This window comes from Barbus barbus, assembly GCF_936440315.1.
Source record: "Barbus barbus genome assembly, chromosome: 46".
In the NCBI taxonomy this organism is placed as follows: domain Eukaryota; kingdom Metazoa; phylum Chordata; class Actinopteri; order Cypriniformes; family Cyprinidae; genus Barbus; species Barbus barbus.
In genome coordinates, this window is record NC_136724.1 from 9725046 (window position 1) to 9750551 (window position 25506).

At 40.2% G+C, this 25506-nt stretch overlaps 1 protein-coding gene across 1 annotated transcript in view; it reads right to left on the bottom strand.

Annotated features, from left to right (window-relative positions):
- The window catches only part of LOC306865238 (POU domain, class 6, transcription factor 2-like), a gene marked incomplete at both ends in the record, with an annotated part of 108810 nt that overhangs the window by 21013 nt on the left and 62291 nt on the right, over nucleotides 1–25506 (bottom strand). Inside the window, one exon of the mRNA XM_079409725.1 lies at nucleotides 10631–10768. Coding sequence (XP_079265851.1) covers nucleotides 10631–10768 — 138 coding nt within the window. The remainder of the gene's footprint in view (nucleotides 1–10630; nucleotides 10769–25506) is intronic.

The following is a 25506-nucleotide window of genomic DNA, read 5'->3' on the forward strand; positions in this document are numbered from 1 at the left end:
CAGAGCGGTACGAGGAGCTGGTATGCGGAGGGGACTGCTCCCGCCCAGCAGTCCCCCGAGTTAGAGATCGGCGAGGGAGAAACCGCTGAAACGCCTCCGCCTGCTTACGAGCCTCCTGAAATCTGTCGACGACCAAGCTGACTGCGTCGCCGAACAGACCAGAAGGCTGAAGCGGGGCGTCCATGAGGCAGACCCTGTCTTTCTCCTTTATCTCAGACAGGGTCAGCCACAAATGCCTCTCCGTCGCCACCATAGCTGCCATGGAGCGGCCGATGGCACGGGCCGACTCCTTGGTAGCGCGGAGGGCAAGATCAGCGGTCTTCCTCAGCTCAGAAATATCTTCTGGCCTAACCTCGCCGCCCTCATCTAACTCTCTCAGCGTTTCGGCCTGGTACGCCTGTAACACCGCCATGGTGTGCAGACACGCACCGGCCTGGCCTGCTGCCGCATACCCCCTGCCCACTAAGGATGAAGTCGTGTGCAGAGGCTTAGTAGGCAGGGTAGGAGACTTCAAGGACGACGCCGTGAGCGGGGACAGATAGCTCGCAAGCGTCCGTTCAACCCGCGGCATCGTCCTGTACCCGCACACGTCCAGGTCCCGCACATTGCCATAATAATATGATGCGGGACGAGAACGGTCTCGACCACGATCTCGACACCTCAGCGTGGAGATCGGGGAAAAATGGAAGGCTCCTGCGGTGAGGTGGTTGCCGCGAGCGCAGAAAACGCTCATCTAATAGACTTGGCTGCGGCTTTGTTGATTTTTCGGGGGACCAACTGATGTCAAGCTTGGCCACTGCCCTAGTAACCACCTCTAAAAGCTCCTCGTACTGGGGTGTGGGCGGCGAACCCTCGTCGGCGCTCGACGCCTCAGCCTCCTCAGAGGACGAGAGACGGAGCTCCGAGCCCTCGCCTCGAGAGGAAGGAACCGCTCCCTCAAGAGACGGGGCACCAGATCTGGCGGTTACGGGAGGAGATAGGGAAATTCCCGTCTCACTCTCGTCCGCCAAATCAGCCTGTGAACCCCACGAGTGCAGCCGCCGCTCTGCCTCGGCAAAAGCGGGGCCAGCACCGCGTGGGACGCTCACAAAGGCTCCCTTCTCAAAGAGAGCCCTCCGGGTGCGGAGTGTGCGCAGTGAGAGCCGCTCACAGTGCGGGCAAACGGCTCCCTCGAGAGCCGCTGCCGCATGCTCTGCACCCAGGCAGACCACGCACAGATCATGTGTGTCCTCACCCGTAATGTAGCGCGGGCAAGGACTAACACACAACCTATAGCGTGATCTGAGATCACCCCCTGCCTTGGTCTTAGCTTTAGGCATTCTTGTCACTTTCACTCAGGACAAACAACAGCAAATAAGACTCACAAGACAGATTGGACTGACACACACACAGAGCGCTTGCTGAATGACAGAAAGCTAACGCGGGCGCCGCCTCACGTGCTTATATACTTCCTGGTCGTGACGTCACCCCGCCCGTGACGCTTCGCCCTTTCTATTGGACTGATTGTATACGATATTCAGAGCGGAATGACGCTGAGAGCGTTCCCATAGCGTCTCCGACGCAGCTCGACGTTCCTGAAAGGGAACTGGGGTTGAGACTGAACGCCAAGAAAAGTGTGCTTTCTCCGGTTCTGAGAATCACTTATCTAGGCGTGGTGTGGGATTCGACCACGATGCAGGCACGATTGTCCCCTGCTCGGATCGAGTCGATCCTTACTACAGTCAGGAGAGTGCGAGAAGGCCAGTCACTCACTGTCAAGCAGTTTCAGAGACTGCTGGGGCTCATGGCAGCTGCGTCCAGCGTGATACCTTCTGGCCTGCTGTACATGAGACCCCTACAGTGGTGGCTTAAGACCAAGGTGGTCTCCCTGAGGGGAAACTCACTCCGCGCTGTCAAAGTGTCACGCCGTTGTGTCCGTGCCTTCGACATATGGAGGAATCCTTGGTTCTTGTCCCAGGGCCCGGTGTTGGGAGCTCCTTGTCGCCGCGTCTCGCTAGCGACGGACGCTTCCCTCACCGGTTGGGGTGCGGTCATGAGTGGCCACCCTGCCCGCGGTCTGTGGAGAGATTGCCACCTGACGTGGCATATCAATCGGCTAGAGATGTTAGCGGTGTTCCGTGCACTCAAGCACTTCCTCCCAGACCTGAGAGATCACCACGTGCTGGTGCGCACCGACAGCACGGCAGTGGTCTCTTACATCAACCACCAAGGAGGTCTGCGGTCGCGCCCCTTGTATAAGCTGGCACACCAGATCCTTGTGTGGTCCCAGGGCAAGCTCCTATCACTGAGAGCTGTGCACATTCCTGGGCATCTTGATGTGGGAGCAGGCGTCCTGTCGAGACAGGGGCCGAGGCCCGGGGTATGGATGCTTCACCCTGAGGGGTGAAGCAGATGTGGAAGGTTTTGGCCAGGCACAGGTGGACCTCTTCGCCACTCGAGAGTCAGCGCAATGTCCCCTCTGGTTCCTCCAGCTCCTCCGGGACTGGACGCTATGGTACAGACGTGGCCGAGGCTCCGTCTGTACGCCTTCCCCCCGATCGCTCTGCTCCCTGGAGTTCTGGCGAGAGTGCGCCGGGACGAGGTCAGTCTACTGTTAGTAGCACCGTTCTGGCCCGGGCCGAGTATGGTTCTCGGACCTGATATCTCTCCTCGACGGCACTCCGTGGGAAGTGCCCGTCAGGAGGGACCTCCTCTCACAGGCCGGGGGCACCGAGGTGCACCCTCGCCTGGAGTGATGGAAGCTGTTGGTGTGACCCCTGAGGGGGCACAGCTCATAGCTTCCGGTCTGTCAACCAAGGTTGTCGAGACCATCCTCCAATCCAGAGCTCCCTCTACGAGGAAACTGTACGCCTTGAAGTGGAGGCTCTTCACTTCTTGGTGCGGGGACCACCAGCTCGACCCAGTCAACTGCCCCGTTGGTGCAGTACTGGAGTTCCTGCAGGCCCGTTTCTCCGCACTGTTAAGTTACACTGTTAAGGTCTACGTGGCAGCTATTTCGTCATACCACGCCCTTACCGGTGGCCAGTCAGTGGGTAGACACCCCCTGGTTACACGTTTCCTCCGCGGTGCGCTGAGGCTGAGGCCTCCGGTACGATCTCGTCCCTACGTGGGATCTGGCTGTGGTTCTGGAGGCTCTGTGCAATGCACGTTTCGAGCCCATTCAGGAGATAACTGAGAGACTCCTCACTATCAAGACCGTTTTCTTATTGGCTATCACCTCTCTGAGGAGGGTGAGTGACCTTCAGGCCCTGACTACGGCCTCTATTCACTTTGCGCCCGGTTCGGCGAAAGTATTTCAAAGTTCCAAAGGTCCCATCGGTCGTTCCACAGCCGGTCGTACTGCAGGCCTTCTGTCCTCCTCCCTTCGGGGAGCCAGACCAGGAGAAGCACAACCGTATGTGTCCAGTGCGAGCACTAGACGCATACATCCACAGGTCCTCCCTGTGGAGAAAGTCGGACCAGCTGCCCGTGTGCTATGGTCCGCCTAAGAGGGGTCTTCCTGCTACGAAGCCCTCCTCTTAGTAGGTGGATTGTGGGTGCCATGGCTTTGGCATACGAGGCCTCTGAGCTCCCCCCGCCGGTGGGAGTCAGAGCGCACTCAACCCGAGGTGTGGCGGCCTCCAAGGCCTTCTGGGCAGGTATTCCATGCAGGACATCTGCAACGCAGCTGGGTGGTCCACGCCCCTGACTTTCGTTAGGTTCTATGACCTCGACATCCGAGCCACTCCCGGCTCCTCTGTCCTTTCGTCCTGACACCAGGCAGGGACTTGTCAGTCTGGCGGCGTTGGTATCTCGTTCCCATATGCGTTTCGACGCAGCTCGAAGTTCCTGGAAGGGAACGTCTCAGGTTACGTATGTAACCATGGTTCCCTGAAGGGAACGAGACGCTGCGTCGCGTTGCCACACTTCCGGCATCCCTGCCAGCGCTTGCTTCATGACTTGAAGCTGAAGCCGGCTCCGCAGCACGTGCTTATATGCTTCCTGGTCGTGACGTCACCCCGCCCGTGACGCCTCGCCCTTGTTTGACTGATTACACATCATGTTCAGAGCCTGGTCACGCTGAAGGCGTTCCCATATGCGTTTCGACGCAGCGTCTCGTTCCCTTCAGGGAACCATGGTTACATACGTAACCTGAGACGTTTTTCTTCAGTGTTGCATGATCCTTTAGAAATCATTCTGATATGTTGATTTGCTGCTCAAGAAACTTCTTATTATGAAGGTTGAACATAGTTTTGCTGCTTAATATTCTTTTTCGGGGAAACTCTTTTATAGAAAGTTCAAAAGAGTAGTGTTTATTTTAAATCTTTTGTAACAATGTAAAAGTCTTTACGGTCACTTTGGATGAATTTAATGCAACCTTGCTGAATAAAAGTGTTAATTTCTTTCAAAATAAAGAAATACTGACCACAGACTTTTGAATGGTAGTGTATATGTTCCTGGTCTTCTCATGAAAGATTTACAGTATAAGCATACATTCTTCCACGATGCAGATTCTTCCAAGGTCAAAATGTTTGCTTGCCTTGTGATCATGTTTCAGGAGGATAATAGTGCTACATAATTGACTTTATGCTCACCAATTATGCTCCATTTTCACAGTTCAATGAATTCAATATTTCTTTAAGAAAAAAAAATCCTCTCTGAATATCTTGTTGAATTTAATATTATGTTGCCGCTTTAAAATAGGCTGTAAATGTTGTTTTATGTTAATCTTAAAGTTGGATCCTTGGCCTAGCCTTTTCAAAAGGGGGTCTACAGCAGAACTGCAGGAGGTCTGTCAAAAATGGTTTGCCCTTTAAACTAATTATGATGTTTATTATATTTAATAATAATAATAAAAAAAGAAGTTAAGATCCCATTAAAATGAAGTCAAATTAAAATATAATACACAATTACTCTGCTCTGCAATGAAGAATTATAAAGTATGTAAATACATTAATATGATGCTTTAAAACACAACACTAAAATGCCAGAAAAAGGTTAAAGACCCTTAGCCAAGTGGTACGGACATGAGCTGTACCAATGTGAAGACATTGAGCTGTGGTGCTCATGCTAGAGGTGCAAGTCTAGCACATGCTTTGTCAAGAAACAAAAGTGCAAAATCCCCCAAAATAAAACTGAGAGGAACGGAAAACATTAAAAAGCACTTTCCCCCTTGTGTGTGTGTGTGTGTATGTGTGTGAACATGTCTGGTATACCACCTAGACTGAAAAAGCACCATTGATCTATTGCGTATAATTTACCCTCGCCTGCCAGCGGACCCCCAGCTGCGCTAACAAGCTCTGCATCTGTATAATCTCTGACCGTTCCTCTCCTCCGCCTATTCCCTCCTCTCTTTGACATAATGACGATGGAGCAGTGGAAAAAAGGAGGGCTGACTATGTGTAATTCACCCTCACCACGGCTCATTTGGTTGCGTTGCTTCGCATTAAGCGACAGATAATTTATCTCTCTCTCCCTACCTCCCTCTGTCGCTCTTTATCGCTCCCTCTCAATCCTCCACGGCCCTCTCTCCTGCCACTTAGCATATTTTATTGTGCAGTGTGGCGCTCGTGTCCCCCGACATGGCATTTGCATGCTGTCTTGTCTCAGGGCTTGTTCCGCTCGATTATTCACTCTCATTGGACTAAGTGGCTGCTCTAACACAAGCAATAATACAGCCCACGAGCTGACAGCTACATACTGTCCCGTGCTGCTCTGAATAGCCCGTTTCACAGCGCTCTCAGCTTACTGTGGGATACAAGACTTGTTTTTACACCTGCATCTGCATTAACCGCAAACAAAAAAAGCACTGTAAAAAACACTGTCAATCATTTCTGCCATTAACGCTGAACATTTAAAATCTACTTCATATAGAGGCTAAATTAGGATTAAAAAAAATTTCAGGGAACAAACGTTTTTGATGTTTGTCCCAAATAAAGCAACTAAGCTAGAAAAACAAAATGATGCAGAAGGACAAATTAAGTGTAAAATGATTTCCATCACTGTCTGATATGTTGGAGTTGACATGTTCCTCATAAATCTGTATAAGTAGCAAATAAAAATCCATCTGATTTGGTAAAACTGTGCGAAACATATGTGGACTTTGCCGGTGACTCGATCACGTTGGGTGTTTGATGTAAACAATCTCCTGAAACATTGTCAGCCAATCCAGCATGAGCCTGTGCTACGCTTATAAATCTGATCATGTATTTTGTCTGCATGAGGAACACCTGCCTCAACTGGCAGGAGATAAAAGAATTACTATGAAGTAAATTCTAAAGGGTCCATATATTGTGTCATATGTCTGTCAATAGCTGTTTTTTTCTTTTTTTGTTCTTATACTATATAAGACTTGCTTTTGTTCTTCCACACTTTATATGTGTTTTGCACTGTGGCGAGCGTTCATCTATCTCTCTTCCTCCTTTTCTCCCTCTCTCTCTGTTTCTCCTCTTTGAGCAGAACTCATTAGGATTATACTGGCAGTGATTCCCAGGGAATGTCATCTCTTCCTGCAGCCAGGCCAATCTTGTGCGTTAGCCATGGCCGCCAGGCAATATCCCTGCCCATTTTCTGCCCTACTGCCCGCTGTTTGGAGGGGAATAGGATGGGGACACATATTGAGAGAGAATTCCAAACTTCTAACACCCGTCGCTGTGAAAGAAACACAGATCAGAAACGGTCAAACACTGCATTTTCTGATGCAGTCTTGGTCAAACTGATTTTCAACTGCTTTGGTTAAATAATAAGAAACGATTTCCTTTATATATAAAGATAAAGAAAAAAACTATTAACATGAATTGTGGACTTTAAATGGCAAGAACGTTTATGCTAAAACAGTAACACATTATGTTATGTGCCCATATTGAATGTTAAAATAATCCAATTATAAAACAAAAGCAAATACAATCTGTTAATAAGTATGAAATGAATATTATATAATTAATTTAGATTTAGTAAGGTATCATTACAATTGGAAAACGCATGTTTTAAATGAACATTTATTTATTTATTTTTCTTTCTCTCTCTCTTTTTTTCACTATTTCCCCATGGAGTCTTAGTCCACGTCAATTAAGAACGAAGGAAATGGATGAGAAGTTGAAAATTCAAAGGTGGGAGATGTTTAAAGCCAAACAGTTTTAAAAGAGCTGGGAATTTCGCCCCTGTTATCATTCAGGCCCAGAAGAGACTGCTAAGGTCATTGTGGTGAAAAACTTTGATCTTCCCATTCATTTGATCCTAAGCAAAAAAGACAAAAAAAAAAAAAAAAGACGAATGACTAGACTTGAGAATGGATGGCAGAGGACTGTTTTAGCAAATACTGCTGTAATGTTTGCTTTATTCAGACCCTGTCACATCTGCGAAAATACAATAGGCTAAAAAAAAGAAATGTTTTCACAGTCCCCCTATATAATGGTTAAGTCGGTACATTTTTCAGTTTTGCCATGAGAAATGTTAACTTTGTTGTTTCTCTCTCTCTCTCTCTATAAGACATTTTTTTAACATAATTATTTTTAAAATTATACATTTTACAGATAAACATGTCAGGCTAAGTAATATCCAAGTAATAAACTTCACTTAAATTTGTGTTATTTTCAGATAATGGCCTGTCATGATCTCAAATTCTGACCGGACAATACATTTTCAAACAAATATTTGCGATTAATGTTTTAATTGTCTGTTTTGCATGTCACTTACAGTGTAAGCATAATACATTATTTTTATATTTTACTCAGAAACAAATAAACAGGTTAATATGATAAGGCTGTGAAAATTATAGTTTTAAAATTAAACCTGTTTTTTCAACTTTAATCTTGTATAATATAATATAATATAATATATGCACTACTTTGTGTACCTTAAAGTAGTTTTTGTGTATATTTTCTCTTCCCTCATCCTATGACTACATTTACCATGTATGAACCTCTAATGACCAAGAATGTGTGTTTTTTTTTTTTTTGACCATTACGCATGTTAATCCTTGATTTGTATTTGTTAACATTCTCACATTTCCCTTATTTGAATGGCAAATTGTGACTGAAATTGAAACTGCACATTTATTCCAGTTAGATCAAGTAACATTAATAACGATTAAAAATCACAGCAGGCCTGCTCAAATGCAGCAATATTCACTATTTATTTCCTTTTTCAAATGTCGACTAACACTTAATCCTCCACAAACAAAATATGCATCCTTTTCTAAGACACTGTTGCAATCTCTCATCCCAAATGAGACAATATTCAGCTGTGTGGCAGCTGAGGGAAAACTCTGCTACTTATAAACTGAGCTTAAAGCAACACAGCCACATTTGTGTTATTTTAGTAATCTAATATCTGGCCAACATTAATGCCTAAGAGCTAAATCAACACCCTAACCAAACAAAGAGTGCTTCAGTCTAAAGTAACACATTGCCTTATCCCTTAACTCCAACCGTTTCCTTTTTTTTGGTCTGTGGCAGCATCTGCTGTTCCCCTGGCCACGTCTGGGGCCTGTATTAGTATCATTTTAATGTTAAAAGCAAAAGAAGGGTGGGGGACGAGGCTCAAAAGGGTGGTGGGTGTTTTAGCAGGCTCAAACTGAATAATGTGTGTCAGTAATAAGGTCGAGAGCAGAGCCTGTAGCCCTGGGCTTTGACCGTCTCAGTGACCTGATTATGTCAGCCAGTGTCAGCCGCCACGACACAACAAACACACAGCGCATCCCATCAACGGCATCGCCATGCCGATACGTCCAGCCAAGCCCTGCAGGCACCTTCAGTATAGACAAGGCCATACCAGTTCGTTAAGTAACGTCTACCGTACACATGCACACACTTGGCATCTTCTCATATGAGTAACAATTTATCATACACCGAACAAGTACGGAATATAATTTATTTTCATATAGACAAGAACTGTGCATAAATCTCAATTCAATTATACAAAAAAACATAAAAATATTAATCAAAAGGTAATACCTGAAAAAAGTAGTTCTTAATTCAAGATTCAAAGTATTGTATTGTCTATCATGTAGTGATATAAATATGGCATTGGTTAAAAGCTCAACTTAAAAAAAAAAAATACATTAAAAATTAAAAGTAAAAAGGTGGGGTGGGGGGTAGTACCAGAATGGAAAAAGAAAAAAAATATACAGAAGAAGAAATTAAAATTAAAGTTATATATACACACATACACACACATATATATATATATATATATATATATATATATATATATATATACACACACACACACACACACACACACATACACACATATATACATACTATTATCAGTACTTTTTTTGTTTTTGGAAAGACATTAATACTTCTATTCAGCAAGGATGTTAAATTGTTACAAAATGATAGTAAAGACTTATATTGTCACAAAAGATTTCTATTTTGAATAAATTCTGTTCTTTTCAACTTTCCATTCATCGAAGAAACCTGAAAAACATCACATGTTCCAAAAAATAAATAAATAAATAAATAAAAAATGATGCAGCACAACTCTTTCCACATTGTCAATAAATCTAAATATTTGAATGATTTCTGAAGAATGATGTCAGGTGACTCTGAAGAATGCAGTAATGGCTGATGAAGATTAAGCTTTGCAATCACAGGAATTCTTTTTATTTTAAGGTATGTTAAAATAGAAAAACAATTGTTTATTGTTAGTTAATGTTAACCAAGGCCCAATTTTTTAAAATTACTTTAATGCATCCTTGCTGAATAAAAGTAATATAGTAGTATAATTTATTTTTAAAAATCTGACCACAAACTGAAAACTATTATATGTTTATTACATATATTTTTGTGTAATAAATGTGTATACATACAGATGCATCTGCCTTATGTGTCCAGTTTCTACTAGACTATAGATGAGTTGGTTTTGACGCATTGCCTTTGATGTCAACAACAAAAGATATGGAGACCATTTTCTCCTCCCTTTTGAAAGTTGATAAGCCAATTTATTGTACTGTCCTCACTGTGCACGATTATAAGGATCCTTTTACATATAAAACGTCATTAGATATTTTTCATTACATTTACAGCCAAAACTGTTAAAAGCATCCATAAAGCCTTCAATATGAGCGGGTAGGCTACATAAAGAGGCCCCCAGCGTGCGATTTCTCAAACAATGCTTTCTGTCGTATTACAGAAGAGAAAGTGTCAATGCGAGGAGGGAAATGAGACAAGGGTTAAGGTAAATAATGCCGTCTGTAGCGTGAAAGGGCACATTGGCTATACAATCTTTCCTTTAATATGGGAGCGGTGCGCACCTGCGATAAGATGATTCATTAGATAGGGCTCTGGTCTGACAAGCCTCATCGTTCAAGCCTCTGGATACTGATGGAACAATTCTGCAGTCGGCCCCGTAAATATGACAAGGTCAGCATTTTATCCCCTGCACTCCCACTGCTGTCCAATCTAAACACAATGCCCCTCTCGGGCTCGGGCTAAAGACGGGGCACGGAGGCCAGTACTGAAGACTGGATTTGGGTATCTGGGTTACATTATACTAATGAATGCAATCATGTTCAGACTGTTTCAGAAGAATGTTTACTTGTCCTTCGACTTGCAGTCCTGTGATTAATGTGCGGCAGACTTCAGCTTACATGTGCATTTCATATATGCACATCTTTTAAATGTGCTGCGTGTGTGAATATAGGTACCTGTCCTTGTGCATTGGTGACCAATTGTCCAGTGACCCCCTGCAGGCTGGAGAGAGCATTACCAAACACCTGTGACCCGGCAATTGAACCCATCGCTGCTGCTGCGGCAACCGCTGCCTGACTGGCCAGAGGGTTGAGCTGAGGAAGTAAACACAGAATTAAAAACTAATGATTCGGCACATTGATTACAGTAAGAAATGATTTAATCCTGCAGTCAGAGGCATTTTTCATAAAGATCTTGAATGAGGTGACAGCTTCAGGTACATTTATACCTAATAGAACAAATTATACTTAATTTAAACAAGAACTGAAATACAGTGCATCAATCTTTTGAGCGTTATGGATTCAAATAAAAAGAATAAAGATGAACGATGAAAGTTCCATGCATGAGCAAAATGGATAATGATTAATGAATAACCATGGATAACTATTATGCTATATATCACTATACAATCACTTTTAAAAGGCATTCATTTATTCATTCATTCATTTAATAAATTGTAATGTACAGGCCCAATGGAAAAGACAATTCACTTTTTTACAATAACGAAGATAACCTAAATAGTAAAAATTAATGAACATATGCAGTTTCATAGTTTGTTTGTTTTTTCAAAATAAATCTTTTTTTTTTTTTTTTTTACTTAAAAGGAAAAATGCAGTTAATGTGTATCCCCCCACCACCCCTTTTACAATAATAATAAAAAAAAATGTAGCCTCCTTTATGCTGAATGACAATTTGCTTATTTCTTTCACTTTTGAGAAAAAATAAATAAGAAATAAAATAAAATAAGCTAGTGTATATGGATCATTCCTGATTTGGTAACATTTCAACTTGGAATATACTTTTCTTTTATGATTCATTTTCTAAATGAGAATATCATTAGGCAAATAACAAACCTCCAAAAAATTTTATTTTCCCACCTCAGGCATAAATACCTTTTATTGTTTTCATTTTTTTTTTTCTTTTCAGATTTAGACAGATTTTTATTTTTATCTTCCCCGTAACAGGCAAAATGGGATTGGTTAAAAAAAAAAAAAAAGAGTTTTACTTTGTTTCATTTTTTTTTTTTTGCCCCGTTTGTTTCTCTCATTTTAACCCCTGTGGTTGATTTCTCCTCATTGTAGCTATTTGCCATTGTCAAAAACACACACGCAAGCACACAGGTGAATAAATCAAGCTAACCTCCTAATAAGCCGGGTGAATGCAGTGCTTATTTGGTTGCAGGGCTGCAGAATACAGGCTTATTAGGTTCTTTAAGTAGATCAAGAGCTCACGCAGGACTGCACACAGACTCCCCAATTACTCATCACAATGAGGCAGTAATGGAAACAGCGCTCAGAGCAGACAGAGGAGAACAGGCGCGGTGACAGCAGACAGAAAGAGTAAAAAAGACAGCATATCCTAATGGCAGTCAACAGTGATATAGACAGCAGGTTATTTCTGAAATCAAATTGTTATTCTTTTTTGACAAGTTCTGAGTTTGCTTTTGCTATGAATCACGAAGCGTATAATCCCAAAAGATGCTGTCAGAACAAGAGTTCACAGGTGTACGATGATGATATTTTTGATGCCACTGTGCTTTAAAGGGATAGTTCACCCTGTAATTAAAATTCTGTCATCATTTATTCACCCTAACAGCATTCTAAATCTGTATGGCTTGCTTTCTTCTGTATAACATGCACAGAGACATTCTGAATAACACATTGGTCGCTTTTTACCTAATTTATTTAACCAAATTTATTAACCAATTAAGAATTAAGTCTCTTATGCACAGTAAAAACGGTATTATTGAGAAATATTATTACAGTTTAAAACAACTATTTCTATTGAAATATATTTGAAACATTTTAACATTTATCAAATGGATTTCTGTAATGGCAAAGCTGAATTACTTCAGTGTCATATGATCCTTCAGAAATCATTCTAATGTGCTGATTTGGTGCACAAATGAAACAAATGGAAAGTACAAAAGTACAGTATTTATTTGCAACAGAAATTATTTGTAACATTATAAATGTCTTTACTGTCACTTTTTAGCAATTTAAAATGCATCCTTGCAGAATAAAATTATTAATATACAGTATATATACAGTATATATATATATATATATATATATATATATATATATATATATATATATATATATATATATATATATATATATATTAGATATAATATATACAGATAGAGTGAGAGAGAGAGAGAGAGAGAGAGAGAGAGAGAGAGCTTTTGGTACTGCAAAGCATCATAGTGAATGTAGTGAGTCACAAAGATTTCAAACAAATCAGTTTGTTAATCAACAGAATCAGACTGATCCAGTTCTCAAGTTTGACTCAATGACTCAATAAATCAATCCTTTTGCACACTAAAGCACTGCCAGAGCATTCTTTCCTTTTTATTTTGTGGAAAAGGAAGGTTTGGAATGACACAAGGATGAGTAGATGATGATAGCATCTTAAATTTTGGGTGAACTAAAGAAGTAGCAGGAGGAACTAAGGAAGTAACCATGTCTAACAAATTTCAGCCTATATTCTCCTCCTGTTTCCTGTCTCCTCTGTCCACACCCGCCATCTCTCAGCGGGGGCCATTCAGCTTTGTTAAAGTGAGAGCATTCAGCTGCCATTCATCTTTCATCTTATCACACCATCATATATTACCAGGCTCTCTGAAATCAAATGATGAGAAAATACCACGGAGCGATCAATACTTTTTCATTGACAGTAAAGGTTAAGCACATTAAGAATGACACCGCATTTGTCTTATGAAATCATATTTCATGTTGGTGGCCTAAAATTGGCTGAGATTGATACTATGTCCCCTGGACTGAAAGTCACCCTTTTTTTTATCACTAATCACAGAAATCGCCTCTTTGTGGCCAGTATTTCTTTGTCCTTCTGCAAAAGTCAAGTGCCAGTTGATAATATCAGCGACCCAAAATGTTAAGGGCAATGATTTTAGCTCCTCAATGCCTCACCATGTGGCTATTGTGAGTGGTAAAAGCTCTCAGAGACTTCAGGACATTTCAGGCTTTCATCTTCAGAATTTGCCAAGAGATTTGCAAATGACTCTTCTGTATGCAAACGCTACTTTAAAACAACTGCAAATTATTTCTCAACGCATCGTCTAATGCGCTCATCCTTTTTATTGTCGCGCATTAGTAAAATTTCTAATCGCTTGCGATTTCCTGCCGAGTAACCCAGTGACACTGTGAATGCTTATTCTGTTAAATAGAAAAGCAGAATAGCTTTGTGATTGCAGGAAAGGTGTCTGTGTAGAAAGCATCTTATCTCGGACTAACATCTTCAGATAATAAAAACATGTATTTCTGAGAGGGGGTGAGATGCAGAGAGAAAGCGCACACGAGAGAGAGATGGACAAGGATGGCAATATCAAGCAGGGATTGAATTCATAGATAATCCTCTCACCCTATCTGAGGGCAAACACTCTCGCTTTCTCCCCCCTTCACTCTCTTTCTGACAGAGTAGATGAAACACGTTCTCCTGGAATGATAAGAAGGCCGGTGAATTACATGAGCTGATACACATAGGATAATCTTCAGTGATCCACTGACATCTGAATCTGCTTTAGTTCATTTCCTAGCTTAACTTGAGAAGGGAGTCAAACATTGTCTTAGAGCAAGTATCTTAAAGATGAAGTGTACATGTGGCTTCATGCTCACAGCCGCCAAATTGTAGTCTATTTGCTTTTGAATCGATCATTATTGACTCATATTGGATTTTTTTTTATATTGCAAGCTAATTTATTTGATTTTAACAATCAGATCTGTCATCATCTAACATGAATATATATTTTACATGCTGTACTTTATAAATCTCATGTCTCACTTGGAATGAAGAGGATTAAGTAAGTAAGTACTTTATAATGTTGTGAAATTATGCATACATTTTAACTTTTAAAAACAATGAGTATAGTTTTAAGTGTGCTATTTTTAATTGATTTAGTTTTGAAATTTTAGTCATTTGCCACTGTGGCCTCTGGCTTGCTCATTTGGGGTTTATAAGGCAATTAATTTTCAGTAATATTACCAATTTTACTGCACTAACACTATTGGATGAGAACAAAATTTGAACTGAATTGAGCCAGATACTGACTCTAAATTTGCCACATTGGCACTGTTACTGAACTGAATTGAACTGAATAATGGCACTACTGCCTTTTGTAAACCTGCTTATATTTGAAATTAACGTGTTTCAAAATTGATGAAATGCAGCATTGACACAGCAATTGAACCGAATTGAAATAGCTGAATTGAATAAATAACTGTATTGAACAAATAAATGTGGCTTGAATTGATTATATATTTATATAACAGACTTTAATATTGGTCTTTTGTCGGTTATTGGCAATGTATCAGTATAAATCAGAATTGATATTATTTTCATTTTGAGGATATCTGTAAACCTTAAAAAATTCATGCAATCAATGATCTTTCTAGTTTATATTTAAACTCTAAATTAAGTGGAAGTTTAAGATTAAGTAAATACGATATACTTCTTTTTTTAAACACTGTATGCCAAGTTTTTATATGTTTGGCATATATGGAAAAGGCCTTATTGTTCAGTTATTGTTTACTGTTTCATTCTTGTCATTTTAGGAGCGATCAATAATATTTAAGCCCATTATAAAACACTCAGCAGCACAGCGGGGCAGATTAAGAGTCCGTAACTTGGGGGCAGCAGGAAGGAGACATGAAGAATGCATGGATTGCAGGGGATTGCAGTGTTTGTCATCTAAACAGGTGATTTTCTGGCAGGTTGCCTCCACTTGGAGCCATGTGGGGAGGCAGGAAACTGCGTTACCACTCCACTATTTGTGTTGATTGTATCTTTGTGTGTGGATCTAAACAGCTGGCATCCTTTTTTACAGAAAAGCAGCAGGTAAACCTCTGGGTAAATGTGACAAAACACCAGTCTCTTTTTCTCCTTTTAGTTAAAGGGGTTTGATAGAGAGGACTTGATCTAATAAGTTTCTAATGTTTTCTAATGTTTTTGTCTCTTATGCTCACCAATGCTGCATATTACAACAATTTACAAAATAACTTTTTTTTTTTAAATCTATTTTAAAATACAATTTATTCCTGTGAAGGCAAAGTTGAATTTTCAGCAGCCATTAATCAAGTCCTCAGTGTCACGTGATCCTTCAGAATCATTCCAATTTTGTTGTGCTGCATTGCTACTGATTAGAGAAAGCTAGTAGAAGCTTGTTACGGGAAAAGTTACACTGTTTTGAAACAGCTAAACTACTAAAAGAAAGAAAGAAAGAAAGAAAGAAAGAAAGATCCTTCTTACATGTTTTGCGCCTCATGGCAAAGTGGGTGAGTAAATTTTAAACTCTATTAAGTTCTGCGAGGCCTGCATTGGCCGTTTGACCAGCGGGGCCAGATGGAGCAACAACCCATGTAATCTCCTGAACAAGGGAAAAACAGCTTGCCGTTACCATGGCAAGGGACTTCTGGACATCAAAGTGAGCACTCCAAAAGCTAGAGTTAATTTTCTGCCTGTTCCGTTCAGACTGCAAATTTAGACTTAATCGCTTTCTCTGCTAATACAATAGGAAGAGGCAGGCCTCAAGGCACAGGCTTCTGCTAACACTAAAGTTAAAAAAATAAGCTAAAACACCACCTTCAAAGATAAAAAAGGCTCTAAAAAAACATGATGAATGTGGGAAAATAACGTCAGAAAATACATAAAATAAAGTTCATATTACATAGGATAATATTCGTATTGTAATTTGGTTAATCAGTAATTTAGCTTGATTAAACATCTAAAAAGCCAAAAGAAAATTGTTTTTGCAAAAAAAAAAAAACTATATTACCTTTATATTACATGGAGAAAAAAATTAACAAATTGATTAACATTTTTTTTAATCAATGTGCAGTTTTCTTTGTTAGTTAAATGGGAAAATAGACAATAGATTCGGTGTCTGGCCAGATCTGACAAGGACTGCTATTAAACATCTGAAATGACGAAAGAAAATTGTTTCTGCATCATAGCAATTCCTAAGACGATCACACCTCTGTTTCACCCTTTTTTTCTTTTCCCCCTCGCTCTCTCTGTCTCTCTGTTTTCGCATTATAGAGAGTGGACATAATCAGAAGTGACACATCTGAGCATGCTCACAGTCTCCCCAGCGTCACTTCCAGACCTTATGCTACCTCCTTCAAAAAACCCTCTCTCTTTCTCCCAAGTTCCCCAGCCTGGAGCCTCCCCTCTGCCCGGGTACATCAAAACACCATTAGACTGTCCCAAACACCTCAGCTCCCCTGTTGGACCCCTGGAGCACATCACCTGCCGTCTCCTCTGGACTCCTCACACTACCAACGCTACTTACAGAGCCCCATTTCACCTTCCCATAGACAAATAAATAAATAGCTGAGAGAAAAACAGAAATATACCGACTCGAGGGAAGAATAGGTGAGAGAGTAAAAAGCTAGAGGAAGAAAAACAGGAATAAAGAGACATGCAACGCTTTAAAGTTGAAGAAGCTAAGCTGGAAGTCTTGGGTCAGCCCTCCCATGATGCACTGCGCTGAAAACTGTGTGGCGGCATAAAGGGCCTCAACTTCACACACGCACACATGGGCTGTTTAAAATTCTGCACTTCATCAGATAAAAAGCACAACTGTTGGGAAAAGAGGGGGCAAAAGGGGTCACATTTAACGGTCCAGAATGCAAATGACAGAGGAACAAGGAAGAAGATTAATGACAAATGTACCTATAAAGACGTGATGGACTGCCCAGTGCTGACCGTCAATCATGTGACTCATTAACTCCAAACATAATTAACTGCTTTTGGTGTCATTATATAAAATCCTGCTTCCATAACTATAGCCCTTAAAATCCATACGAGAATTTTAAGCCATCAGTCACCCTTGCTCTATTTTTGCTGCAAAGAGGCAGTCCTGGGTAACCTCCAGTACGGTTTGAATAAATGTACATTTTATTTATATATTTACAAATTCCATCTTTTATCATTTTTCCTATTGAAAAATTACCCCAAATGTTTTTTGGCCACATTTCCATGTGATTGATTAATGAAAATGTTTGCTGCAAAACTAAAGTTCCAAGCAAAACTGCTGACTGCAGTGTTACACATATAGCACCAGTATTTCCGTAAGAGAAAAAAAATATCTCAACAGTATGACTCGGACCTGCTGCAACTGCAAAACAAATTTTTCAAGAGACCATCAGTTTTGTGAAAAGTTGATATTATATTTCTGATGCCCACCTGAGACCAGGTCTCCACCAGATTTTTAATCTTCCCTGTAATTTCCTGTGATAAAAAATGTATAAAAATAATAAAAACATCAAATGCAAAATGATCAATGGTTGTTTGTCTTTAAATGACTGAACGCAAAATATTGCACATCTTATTCTAAGTGAAAAACTACAGAACAGCGTGTCTCTATTTGAGGAAACTTCAACTATTTTAATTCATCATGTCAAATTCTCCTCTCCGGCATTTAAACAGAATGCCATCTCTTTTCACTTGTTGTTGTTTGACATACAGATCCAGCATTTGAATGACTTTAATATTGGCTTAATCAATGGCTGGTGATCTTTTGATGGCCTCTATTCAATAAAGCCCAGCGTCAGCTGTGTGTGAGTTTCATAACTAGAATAATGGTAAATGATTACTCCTCCGCATGGCGTCTCAGAGTGAACCGAGCTAATGAAGAGAAATGGTTGGGTTTGGAGCTGGGGCTGCCAGCTGCCATTTGAGAACTCGGAGCACCGAGATTAATGGTGACTGAGCAGGGCTCTGTGGCTATGATGTGGTCAGAGGTCCGATCGATAATACACAAACACAAACCTGACCCACGCATCCATTTATACACACACACACTTGCAAATACACTAAACTAAACTTTAACATACACACTCATCCCTAAGTGGAGTGATGAATTGACAACATTTGGACACAACATTGATCCGATTTTTCCCTGTGTTTTTCTGGGCAGTTTACAGGGTTCAGTACAAACTTAACAAGTGTTGAATCATATTATAAATGTGTTTTCCGTAACCACACCATTATTCTGTGTTAACATGCCTCATTTATTACTTTTATGATATTTGTGAAGGAGCAGGTGATGCAGGCATAAATACTGTAGCAAGGAAGAAGAGGAGTTAGAAGAAAAAAACTTATCAGAATAGGGCCCAGGACAGAACCTTGAAGATCACCCTTATTATTTAGTAAAAGAGAGAGAAAGAGAGATGAAGCGGCAGAAAAACAGTTAATTCACTCAATCACAATTCACTTAGAGGCCAAACATTCCCATGCACATTTTTTATGTTTGTTTGTTTGTTTGTTTCAAAGTAATAGGCATATGTGTACAGCCTCAAAATTATATTTACAATTGTAAAATAAACACTAAAAATGGGCAATAATGGTTTTATAATAAACAATATTATAAACTCTGTTTCTTTAGATTAAATCAAGTTTGTTTTTCTTGCTGTGGTAAAAAAGAAGTCAACTTATTTTCTCCATCTGTTTTTAGTCACACTCTTCATGATCCTTTAAAGATTGTATTATTATAATCATAATGGATTTTTAATAAAACTGGTTATTTCAAATGTGCAGAAAATATCAAGTTACTTATTGTAAATGTCAAATCGTCATATGCAAATGTCTACAGTTGGAAGTCTTTTATTTCTTACAAGGTGCCCCAGTGCTGCCTTTTCCTTTTTTTTTTCTGAAAATAATCCCTCATTTTGGGTAAATAAAAAGTTGCTTTGCTTTCAGCACCCAGATTTTCCTCACTGGCTGCATCACATGCCTTATAATTATTCATACCAAACGCTGTGCTGCTGTTGATGGGCAATAGTCTTATTTTCTGCTTCAGTCACCAGTGCACATTTGTATTTTCATATAGTAGGAGTTTTGTTATGTAAGGCAATTTTCTGCCTTCTTAAGAAGGGCTGTCTATTGGGCTGCATTAATGAGTGAGTGAGTGAGTGAGTGAGAGAGAGGGGAAGAAGGAAGAAGAAAAAAATAGAAGAGATCGAAGAGAGACCATACAGGGCATGGATAAAACAAGTGAGGGAAGGAAAAATGAAAACAGAAAAGAGGTTTAATATTTCTTTGCCATTAAGATTAATTTCTGTTCCATAGGAAGTACTGTGTTAAAATCTAACAAAACACAATAAAACAATCCTACATTAAATAATCCTACAACCTAATTACACACCCTTTAAGCAGCCCGTTACAAAACAAAACGTTACACACATTATTAATGTCAACTTGACACACTGCACTGCTTTATTATGTACTCTAGTAACTCTACCAAGTGAAATGGGATATTCAACAAGAAAAAAAAAAAAGAAAAATAGGGCAGGGCTTGACTTTATCCAGTCGGAATTGATTGGATTTTGAAAAGTGCTCTCTGCTGACAAGTGGTTGGACGGGAGTAGCTTAAAATGTTTTTGGGTGTTGCTTAAAAAGCAGATGAAAAATTATAGAAAAACTTTCTCTTAGATAACCAACAAGTCTTTAGGCTGCTTTATTATAATAAAGGGGTTGGGGGTCCCTGTGAGAGGCAAAAACATGTTTTTAGGGGGCATTATGAAAGACAAAATCGGCATGTGTGTATATATGTCTGTCCATGAGCATATGTGCATTGGAAGAGCACCTGACCTTGGCAGGGATATGGTTTCAGAAGCAAGCTATAATGATGGCTGATTGCTGGGGAATGGTGGAGAATGGACAAAGATAGAGGGAGGTAGATGAGAGGAAAGGAGAAGAGAGGAGCAGAGAAATAGAAAGGATGGAGGAGAAGAGGCCGGCGTAATTGCAGCACTCAAGGGTCTGAGCCTCCTGTGGCACACATCAGTACATCAGGAGGGGTGTGTCTTAGAGCTATGGGCGAGCGGGAGAGAAAGCGGGGGTAAAAGATGGACAAGTAAGGGTGCAGTACAGTCTAGAGAGTTTGAGGAAAAGTATGAACGAGTGAGAGAGACAGAAAAGGGTTTAGGTGAGAGGGAAAGGGGAGAGCGATGAAAGTTAGGAACGGCAGAGCAAGACGGAGAGAGCTAGAGGAGACAGGGGTGAGTCGTCCATACGCTGAGGCAGTAAATTGGCGTTGGCTGAATACCAGGCAGTAGCCTGTAATTACTGCTGTAAGACTCTGGCTCGGGCGTCCGGGCAGACCCTTACAGCTACTCTGTCTGAGAGAAGGGAGAGAGACAGCTAAGCCCGAGGTGGTCTATAATACCTGGAGAAAACTGTCCGTTACAGCTGTCCCAATGGCAGTTATTTAGGTAGCGCAGATTCAGAACCATGTAGATGCACACAATATGCATTTATGCATCTTTCCTTATGGAATGGGCTTTGCTTATTTTTTGGGTGACCTATGCCTTTAAATGTCTTTTAAAAAGTTTTTATTTTACATTAAAAAAAATATATTGCATCAGAAAATGGCCAGCAATGAACACACGTTTTCATCATCAGAATGGTGTTGTTTTGGATAACCATCCAAACCTTGACCCTTTGGCTGACAAACACCCAGACAGAAGATCTCTGTACCCTTATTGTTTCTCCTGTCTCTCTCTCTGTCTTTCTGTCTGCCCTGGAACCATGGAGGCAGACACAATGGCAAGGAACGAACTGTGAATAGTAGTTTTACATGCTGGGAAATGGGATGCATTAAACTGATCAAAAAGTGACAGTAAATACATTTATAATGTTAAAAAAATCTATTTAAAATAAATGCTGCTCCTTTGAACTTTCTATTCATTAATGAATCCTGAAAAAATGTATCATGTATCAGTTTCCACAAAAAGCAGAGCAACCATTCGTCACAAAATCGTCACAACATGAGTGTAAATACTGTATATGCGCCTATATCAGTATGCCCTGGCTGTGTGTGTGTGTGTGTAGATGGTATGCCCTGCTCTCCTCTCTCTCTCTGTGCCACAGATCAGTGTGTGTGCGTGTGGCTCAGGGCTGATGTAAGCCAGTGGAGTGGCAAATTACAGCAGACCTACAGCTGTAGGCTGACATTATGATTAATTTGATCAGTAATTTCTCCTGTTTTTCATTTTAATCGCTGTGACCATTCTGCTGTGGCAGGTCTCTCAGATCTAATTAAGATCAATTCCGGTGTAACCGGCTTGCCCACCGAGCTGCCCCCTCCTCCTCAAACCCCCGAGTCCTCTCAGCGTGGAGAAACCCCGTCGCTCCAATCAATCAGCACCTGCAAATCCAGCCACCCCGCTAATCAGCCAATTAACACACTTAGGCAAATTTCATAATCTCCACCGTCTGGTTGTCGTCACAACAGCCTGTCTCTACCTCCCCTGCTTCTTTTTTTTATGCTGCCAATGAGTTTGCTGTAAGGTAAAATAATCAGTTTTTCAAAAACAGAAAGGAAGATGGATATGAGAAGTTTTAAACTTTAGGATTAAATGATTGTTATGGTAATAATTTGATAACGGTGTTGTGGAGTTGCTAAATTCATTCTAACATAGAAAAAGATATTTTGAAATAAAATAAAATAAAATAAAATAAAATAAAATATGTCAACTGGATCTGAAACAATGTTGTAGGGACAAAAACCATAGAGACATTGTTCAAATATATTATTTTGTGTTCCACAGAGAAAAGAAAGTTATACATGTTCAGAATGACATAGGACGCAAATAATGACCTTTTTTTTAGGTAAACTATCCATTCAAGCACATTTGTCCCCCTTAAATTGTTTAAACAGTATTTTTTTGGAGAAAAAGTAGATAGTTAATATATAGTACTTTTTTATTTTTTGTAGCAAATCAGTTTGTTTCAATAAATGGTTGATGAACAGTTTATTCCTAGGTTTTATAAATTTATTTGTATGTTACAATTAGTGCTGTAAAATGATTAATCCCAATTAATCGCTTCCAAAATAAAAGTTTGTGTTTACATAATATATGTGTGTTTACTGTGTATATTTATTATGTCTATATAAATACACACACAAACATGTATATATTTAAGAAAAATATTTTATGTTTACATATTAAATATATTTATCTGCAATATAAATAATATAAATATAATTATATACATGTAAATACATGTAAATATTTTCAAAATATATACTGTATGTGTGTGTATTTATATTTAAATAAATATACACAGCACACACACATATATTATGTAAACAAAAACCTTTATTTTGGATGTGATCAATCGTTTGACAGCACTAGTTACAATACATTTATAAGTTAAAATGATGCTACCACATCCATCCAAATGCAAATGCTAGTTTTGTTAGTCTGTAGTTGGACTAAAATAAAGAAACAAGCATGAATCTTCACTGAAATCAGTGTTAAAAACATTACTAGCTACAGAAAAATGTAACTGGAAAATCATAAAATTGAACTGCATAAAGGAACTCAGGGTCAGAGTCTTACAAAAACCTGTCTGGACTTTTGACCAAATAAAGAAAAAGACGAGACAAGAAAAATGAGAGAGCGACAGAGGGAGAGAGTGCAGGCGGTGAGCACTTAGCCTCGTACACTGGACACACAGACTGTGGTATTATCAGAGTGGGATGCTAACACGCTGTCATGTTGTCAGTTCAGCAACAGAAGGGCTCTATCGGGGCCTTTAGGTGTCTTCAGATAATAGGAGACCTGTCTGTCCTCCCTTACTAAAATGATTAAACCCAAAGAGAGGAATGGAAGGCAAGAGAAACTGAGAGGGCGGGGAGGTACCTGTGTGACCAGAAGGGATAATTATGACAGATCCTGGAAATACACATTCCCAAAATTCTCTAGGTGTTCGCAATGTCTAACTGTGGCTGTCCCTAAAGGCTAGTAACAGCACTCTGGTGAAGTATGCTATAACTTTTTCAAGCAGACATAGACATAAGCCCAATTACAACTTCAGCCCCACAGGACAGGCAGCCTGCAAACCCTGCCACACACACACAATCACATTGGTTAAGTGGTAATGTGGACCCCCATGAAGCGGGAGCTTCAAACCCCTACTGACACACACAAATACATGCACACTTATCGCTCTCTTTTTCTCAATCTCACACACAGTGAAGGGCAAGGTAATGATGCTGTCGTCTCTGGTGTTGCTTTCTCTTTGGATTAACAAGAGGATCAAATATAACTCTTAGCAGTAAAATCTAATCATGGACAACTGGGATAAAATCAGAAAGTACAGCTCAAAAACCTATACAGAAGGTCTTTCAACACACCCCAGGCGATGAGTTTTCCTCAAGGCTTTGTCCTGGGCCCTCAAGCAGTTCTGCCTTGGTAAAAGCATTATTTCTATTTACATTTATTTTATTTATAACACTGACCAGCTGCTTGTACATTATCCCTTACAACAGACACAATTACAACACAACTACATGACCCTCATCCACAAATATTTTTTAAATATATCATACATATCATACACATTTAAGACAATTCACGAACATCTAGACCTGAGGATGCATCTAGCCAATGAGGTGGGCAACATCACGCATTAAAGCCAAGCTTTTGGAGGCCCCATTGCCACTCCCTCCCATTTACTCTATTCTGAATCATGTATCAGAAAGGCTTGATGATAACTTGACAGATCAAATCAGGTGTGCTTCAACTGCAAATTAAGAAATATATGGCTGGCCTTTCCAAAGAAATCCCTCGGAAACCACTAGTTCTGGGCTCTGGAGACCATTAAATGTGGGGCCCCATAGGATCCAGCTGGTGAGTATACAGGCTGGGCAGAGGGACAGAAGGTGAAATAAATGACTAAACTGATGGCAGCCATAAAAAGGGGGAAGGGGAAGTGTGGTTGTGGTACAGCACAGAGCAATAAGGGCTGTGACGCTGATGAATGCAGGGAAGGACGGAGAGGCGACCCTGGCCTCTCTCAAACCGAAATGAAACCACTGGGACATGTAGGGAGGAGGGCATGTTATTAGTGACCGACTCAGTCAGCCAGATGAGAAGAGGAAGAGGAAGAACAAATAGATAGACAACCACATCAAAAGAGTAAGATGTGAAAATATCACTTATATTTGTCATTTAAAACACAAGCTGCATAAAAATGTAAAGGGCTTAGATCATATTTGGTAATGTTGTTAAAATTCTTATATTTGAATTGTACACAAAGTTGCAGTAATTTTTTCAGATTAGTTTCAATAAATGCTCATTTTGAGGACGTTTTGAGTACTGAAAGTTACATTTTCATTGTCAAAAAAGCTTTTTTATTAATGAAAATGTTGGATCAAGGCAAATTTGATATGACATGGCCCCTTTAAAAGACATTAGCTAACTGAAGCAACAGCAATTCATGTGTGCCATCTGTGGGGTTTGTTTCAATTTTATAAGCCTGCATGACAATAACAGATAACGAAATAAAATATCAACAAAATCATCTTATCCAGTGAACACTGGCATATGGTTCTTTGGACTTCCCAATGCAAGATGTTATTTGCAAAAGATAAAATATGTTGAAAACTAATCTGGTTCAATCGGCTACATATACTATACATTTTCACAACATGTCAATAAGTGATTATCATAAAATTGTTTCAAATGAAGTTACACCAAAAGCATCATTACTCGTAATTCAATATTCCACAGCTCTTCATTTCCAATAATAGTCTATTGCTGTCGCTAGCAAGATGGCTGGGATAAACTCTTAACAATAAACTTTCAATTTTCATTCTTTTTTCAGGGACAGGCTTGGCAAACAGGCACCTCCTCCAGAAACAATATTTGTAATATCCAAGATTTCCCCAGACAGATTCAATCATTCAATTGAATTACTGCCCCATTCTCTAACATTCATCCTAGACCTCGTCTCACTCCAGAGCTCCATTCTTCCAGACATGTTGTGAATAATGTAGAGGAATGAGTTCTTTAAGTGAGGC